The sequence below is a fragment of the Citrus clementina genome, unplaced genomic scaffold (assembly GCF_000493195.1).
Source record: "Citrus clementina cultivar Clemenules unplaced genomic scaffold, Citrus_clementina_v1.0 scaffold_2, whole genome shotgun sequence".
Lineage (NCBI taxonomy): Eukaryota > Viridiplantae > Streptophyta > Magnoliopsida > Sapindales > Rutaceae > Citrus > Citrus x clementina.
Genome location: NW_006262688.1, coordinates 22,077,538 through 22,084,285, shown reverse-complemented (window position 1 = coordinate 22,084,285; position 6,748 = coordinate 22,077,538). Strand labels below are relative to the sequence as shown.

At 38.6% G+C, this 6,748-nt stretch overlaps 1 protein-coding gene across 1 annotated transcript; it reads left to right on the top strand.

Annotated features, from left to right (window-relative positions):
* Nucleotides 1-389: 389 nt before the first annotated feature.
* Nucleotides 390-2,892, top strand: LOC112101175 (high mobility group B protein 3-like). Its single transcript, XM_024191765.1, has 7 exons — nt 390-509; nt 1,132-1,239; nt 1,354-1,411; nt 2,021-2,065; nt 2,203-2,283; nt 2,370-2,486; nt 2,624-2,892. Exons 1-7 carry the CDS (start codon nt 460-462, stop codon nt 2,630-2,632), a joined length of 468 nt encoding a protein of 155 aa, XP_024047533.1. The 5' UTR covers nt 390-459; the 3' UTR covers nt 2,633-2,892.
* Nucleotides 2,893-6,748: the final 3,856 nt, after the last annotated feature.

Genomic DNA, 6,748 nt, shown 5'->3' with positions numbered 1-6,748 from the left:
ATTATTTTTAAGTATTCAATCTCAACCGTTGGATTCATTTCACTTGAATCCAACGGTTAGAGTTAAAATGAGGCATGGTGCCGGACGCCGGGGCTCAAACCCTGGCATTGTAGCTTTGGCTTTGTGGGTTGTTGAAAGACAATTAATTGTTGTATACTTATACTTAAATGTTTATAATTCTTTGTTTTTTTTTTTAAACAGCGAGTTTGTTAGAAATTAAACTCGCGAGAGTATTGCCAATCCCTAGCTTCGTTAACAGCAAATTGCACGTCCTGAGACACGCGTTTCTCATTGCCCGCCAAAATAACTAAATTCGAATCTCAACATTCTATTAATTCTTCATTTGAAATCCGTGAAACTGACTATATATATACATCGCTCACTGAAAAGTTCATTTTCCGTTTCAATTCTACTCTCTCTCTCTCTGAATCTCTCTCTGTTCCGAAACATAGAAAAGCCATGAAAGGACCAAGAGTTGTTGCTGTTGCTCAAAAGAAACCTCACGCCGAGTGAGCCTCACATTTTCTTTGCTTCTGTTTTCTGTGTTTCTGCTTCGTTTTTATCTACTTGCCTCTTTTGCTTTTGTACTTTTTAGATTATGTGCTCTGATTTTGAATTTGACTCGCTTTAATTTAACTCTGTGACTATGCTCTTTGATTTTTGTTCAGAAACTACTTCGATTAACGTTTTATAAATAATTTTGCTTCAGCGACATGCTTTCGCTTTCATTTTCCATTTCTTTTTGTGATTGTATTGTTTTCTTAAATTGCCTTCGTTTCTTTCACTTCCGTTTTCTTTCACTTCGCGCGTTTGTTTACTTGTTCGATTTTAATTCTGTTATACTATAAACTAGTGATACGAAGTACGAACGATAGATTTGCAGATCCGCCGCTTTAACGATTGTTTGTGCTTCGTATCACTATCTCGATTTTGCTTCTTGTTGTTCATATTATCGCCTTAAGTCGCGATCCTGTCGTTTCATTTACTTTCTGCGCATGCTTCTGTTTAGTCATTCGTTTTTGCTTTCCGCCCACGCTTCTGTTTAGTTGTTCGTTTTTGCTTCACAAATCTGTTGTTTTTTTTATTTGGTTTTGTCCGTTTGGTTACGTGTGCGTGCTTTGAAATCTGAAGCATGCTGAAGGCACGCAAGGCTGAGAACAAACCGAAAAAGGAGAAAGCGGGCAAGAAAAAGGACTCTAATGCTCCTAAGCGTCCTCTAAGCGCTTACTTCATTTTCATGTAAATTTTTCTATTTCCATTTCTTTTTAGTTGTTGTAACTTTGATTGATTTCGCATCTCATTCAACTGTTTTTTAATGTTTCTGATTTTAATTCTTTGTATGATGAATGACAGGGAGGACTTTCGCAAGTCGTTCAAAGAAAGCTTTCCTGACAATAAATCTGTTGCAGCTGTAAGATTCTCAACTTAATTAATTGTTACCCTTGTTTGGATGCTGAGAAAATGAAGGAAAGTAGAAGAAAATATGAATCCGATATTAAAACGTGTTGCTGCTTGTTTTGTACTTGTGAAGTTTGTTTGAGAAACTCGAGTTAAATTGACGAGGAGTTGGAATTTGGGAAAATAGTACTTAATCTATTTAAGTAGCATTTCAAAATACGATAAGTAGAAACAAATATGCATCAATTTTTATGTTTTGAAGTTTTGAGAAACTCGAATTTAACTGACGATTTGAAATTCGGTATTCAAATTTCCCTTAGTTACTTTCTGTTTGGCTGTAGAGAAAATGAAAATACTGACATTCAGTTTCGTTGTTTTTAGACCTTTGCATTTCAAAATATGAGAAACTTGAGGTCAATGATTTGACGAGAAGCTGAAATTCAGAATTAGCATATTTTCTTAACCTCTGTACTTTATAATAAAAGAAACTCAAGAAAAATAAATGAGCAGCTTAATTTTAGTTTCGAATTTCTCGTAATTTCCTCGGTGTTTTCTCTGAAACCAAACAGAAATTTATAGTTTCATGGCAGAGAATTATCTGCTGATATGTATGAACTTGCAGATGGGGAAAGCTGGTGGGCAGAAATGGAAATCAATGTCTGAGGCTGTAAGATATAAATGATTCCTTTTTTTGTTCGTTCGCCACATTCATTACTCTAATTTAACTAATAATACTGTTCATGCTTTCTTTTTACTGCGAATTTATGGTCAAATTGTGATGAGATTTCGTAATTTTTATATTAGGAGAAAGCTCCGTATGTTCAGAAGGCCTTGAACAAGAAGGCAGAGTATGAGCTAGCTCTTGAAGCTTACAAGAAACAACTTGTAATGTCCTTTTAATTTTTTTTTTCCCACATTCATTCTACTTCTAGTGATTAATCCTACCATTTTTTTTTTTCGTTTGGAATTAGAATGACAACGGAGCTGGTGTGTCCGAGGACTCTTGGAAATCGACTTCTGAGGTTCAATCTGGGAAATCCAGCTCTTCTGAGATTAATGATGAGGCTGAGCAAGAATTCAGCTCTCAGGTATCGTCTTATTTTATGGGGTTTTATTGCTTTTCTAGTCGAAATTAGTGTTTTATAATGCATCTGTATTTTCTTTTTCCCCTTTAAAGTGCTGTCATATGTGACTAATGGCTTCGGTTTTACGTTAATTTCTGCAGAGAAATTGAAGTATTGCAGTGCACAGAGGAGCCAGTAAATAATCTTAGACTGTTTTGAGGAGGCTTGATGTTTCTTTTTTGTTATCAGTCTCCCGGTCATTTTCATTAATAAGCTGCTAAAACTTATTCAATGCAAGCTTTTTTTACTGTTCATTGTCTGAAAATTCTGTTATGTGTTTGTTAAGGTGAATTTGGAAACAACAGTTTTTTAATGGTTGTTTGAAATTCTGCTATTAGCTCTGCGTTGCATGCTTATAGCACCATATTAATGCGACATTGTTTGTTGAACTTTTTGCGATTACTTTGTCCAAGTGTTCAACTTTGGTACACGAGAATTATTTTGGACGATTCAGTTCTTAAAAGCTGATTTGTTTGTAATCTGACCTTGGTGAATGTAACTTCTGAGGTTGTGTTATCTTGAGGTCAAGATCCTTTTCCAGTACAATTGCACTTGAGTTTCTTCTCTGGTGCAGTGGTGCTAGTGAATCTTTAAGTTTGTCAATGTAACTTATGTTTTAGGTACAACTGTGATAGGCCAATTCTAGAATTATGCACAATATATACACGCACATGCATTTATGAATAAAAAATTGTGGATACCGAATGAATTTGGTCAGACTTTTGGGTGTGTATGTATATATATTCCCAATGTTGGATTAGAGTTAGAATTATTAACGGTTTTACTCATTCTTTTGATGTTTCTTCATTTTTATCCTTAATTCAGCAGTTTTTGAAATTTCTTTGTTTTCATAGAATCAATAATTCTGTAGGCGAAGAGTTAATATGTACGTCCGTCTCATTTGAATGGGCTCAGGACTCGTCTCGTTCTTGTCCATCTTAAATAGGTCTAAAGCCCATAAAAAGCCCATTTATATAGAAAATTCGAATCCTAAATTCCTAAATTTCCTAGTCCATATAGGATTTGGAAACCGCCTTTACTTTGTGCCTTATTTAAGGAGCGACTTCGGTGGAGTCTTTTTCACTTGTTTATCGTTGGCTTCATTACAACAACTTGGGTTCTTCTCTTTTCCTAGGTTGGTTTTACATGGCTTTCCTTGAAGCTATAATTCTCAGGGTTAGCGACGAACAACAAATGATTGATTTCCTAAACAAGTATAAAGACTCGTTTCCTCCTGAATCGGAAGTGGTGCGTCTCTCCGGTAGCGGCCTTGCCATTCCTCATGAAAACGACGACCGTCATTGCATTAGATTTTATCCGATTTATGTTGCTTTAGGGTTGAACTTCCCCATACCTTCTTTCATTAGATTGTTTTTGTGGCATTATGATTTGAATCTTACTCATCTCAGCCCCAGTGCCTGCATAGTACTGTTAGGGTTTCTTGCCCTAAGACATGTCTCTGGTTTAAATTTGGGTTTCAAAGAATCCGGGGAATTATACATCGTCAAGCAAAGAACGAATCTTGATGTTTATGACATAATCCCGCGTAATCCCGACAAAGTTTTGATCACTGATATCCCCGACACTACTACCGGCGGCGATCAAGGATGGGACTGTGACGTTTTGGAGTTTAAACTGAAATCCGAAGACTTGTACTGGGCGGTTCCCGAGTTTCAAAGAGCACCATCGCCCTACTCAGTTGATAATGCTAACGCGGCTCCTAAGGCTCGAACTTTTGATCGGAGGGTGATCAGCAAGGCATTAGAGTTAAAAGAGAGAAGCTGGTTTCTTTTATTGGATGTCGCAAGGAATTCCATTATTCATCATAGTGCCGCCTCTCCATCAAGATCAAGGGTTACATCTCCAGCTTGCTCTCCTTCATCTCCGTCTTATTCTCCGTCATCACCTCCACTTGATTACTCTCCTTCATCTCCGGCTTGTTCTACGTCATCTCCTAATACTTACTCTCCAGCATCTCCGTCTTATTCTTCGTCGTCTCCAATTACTAATTACTGCCCGTCATCTCCGTGTTGTAACTCCACGTCAGCGGAAGAAGAGTTGATCTACACTCCTACTGGGTCGTTTCTGGAAAGACAACATCAAAGTTATGAGGGTGAGGAAGATGATGATCGTAGGCAGAAGAGAAGGAGTTCATCTGAAGAGTGGAATGGTGAGCCAGATCACGAGCATCACAAGGCCTCATCCATCTCATACATAAAGGAGCATAATCATCCTGAGTTGAAAGATGCCTTCGTCCAACTGTCAGATTCCCTTTTGTGTGAAGAAATAGCCCATGGGATTCTCAGTATTGCTTCCGGTTTTTCTGCACTGCAGTCGAGATTCGATTTGTGCATTAGTAATGAGCAATCCTTGCTGAACGAGGTGAAGAGTCTTAGAGACTCTGAGAGTTTAGTGAAACAGGAGCTGGAGGAGACAAAGAAGAGACTTGAGGAAACTGAAGAAGAATTGACGAGGGCAGTCAGGAAGGCAGAGCACGAAAAGGAAAGAAGAAAGGCGGTGGAGATGAATAAGCACTTGGTTGCTATGATTGAGGACGATAAAAAATCTTTACACTTGCGTCTGACACAGAGAGAAAATGAGATATTGATACGGGAGAATAAGAGACTTGTAACTGAGCTTGAGGCACTGAAAGGGAAGAAGAAAATGGATACAAAACGAAAGACGCGCGAGTAATTAACAACGGCGACACTCTGTCCGTTCTCTTTGTGGACAAGGCCGATTCTGTAAAGCTGGGAGTTAGCGGATGGAAGAGTTTCTTCTTGTATATGAGGCTGTGCAGCTAGCTAGCCTGCTCTTGTCATTCATTCATTTTGTTTTCGATTGAAAAAAGAACCTAGTTGCTTTGTTATCTTTTTTTTTTTTTTTTTTTATAACAAAAAAGGCTTAGCCAAACTAAGACACAACCGAACGGGGAATCATTGACCCATACATATCATAACACAGCCAAGGATCAAGGCCAACAGGAGGTTCTTGATAAACATGAAAACCGAGAGGCATAGAGCCTGCAGTTTTAGCCAAGTAGTCAGCTGCAAAGTTGGCCTCATGATAGATATGTCTAATGAAAACACGCCAATCCTTCATGATTCGATTTTATTAATGGTGTGTGCATATTGGATTATGATCTCGGGAGTCCAGCATGTGAATGATGCAGAGGCTATCAACCTCTGCTTCTAAAAAGCGAATGCCATTAATCCATGCAAGTTGGAGGCCTTGGTAGAGCCCCCAAAGTTCTGCCATTTAAACCTGAACTAGCAACTCCATTTAAACCTGTTGCTCCATCAGTATTCAAACGGAAGAAAGGCCATCTAGGGGCTGTCCATCCAATTCCTACAGTCACCTTATAATTCCTCTCATGCAGATTAGTTTTGAAGGACTGCAGTATCTCATGCACCAAAGCTCTTATATCCGACACAGCATTAGAGCTGCACGGAGAACCGTTGGCGAAAAGGATCTAATTTCGCCAGTACCAAATTTTGCATATAGTCACCCCAAAAAACAACGCCCAGTTATCTTCCTTCTCCATCTCCTTCCAGCCAGACAGATTATGTACAAGCCATTCATATACATTAGTACAGAAAAACAAAGCTGCAATAGTATTTGGAAGTAAGGAAGTCCATATCCGTTTAGCCAAAATGCAATCACGAAGTGCATGCAGGATATCCTCCGTGTCATGGCCACAAATATCACACCTCGAGTTGCTCTGAATTTGCCTTCGAAATAATTCACTCTTTTGTTTTAATTTTGCCGTGCATTAGAAGCCATAAAAAAACCCTTACTCGGTGAGGTCCCTTCCAAAGCCAAATAAGCTTCCAAGCTTCACTATTCCCATCACTAAATTGGTTACTCAGAGACAGATATGCAGACTTTGTAGTAAAGTTTCCATTGCGTGAAAACCCCAGAAAAATTGGTCCTCACCATCAGAGATATTGGAAGTTTAATAGCAGCAATTTGAAGGCTATGTTTATTAGATAACAGGTGGCCAAAAATATCCCATCTCCATAAACCATCCGGGCCAACCATATCTGCCACATACACGTTTTCCATCTCCGAGGGGAGCTGTTGCCTTACATGAGTTCGAAGATTATACACCTCAGGCACCCACCAATCATTCCAGAAAAAAACACTTTTTCCATTCCCAACCGCCCAACGAATGCCATTTTTAACATGTGGCCAAATATTGTTGACTGCCCTCCACAAATAGGAAC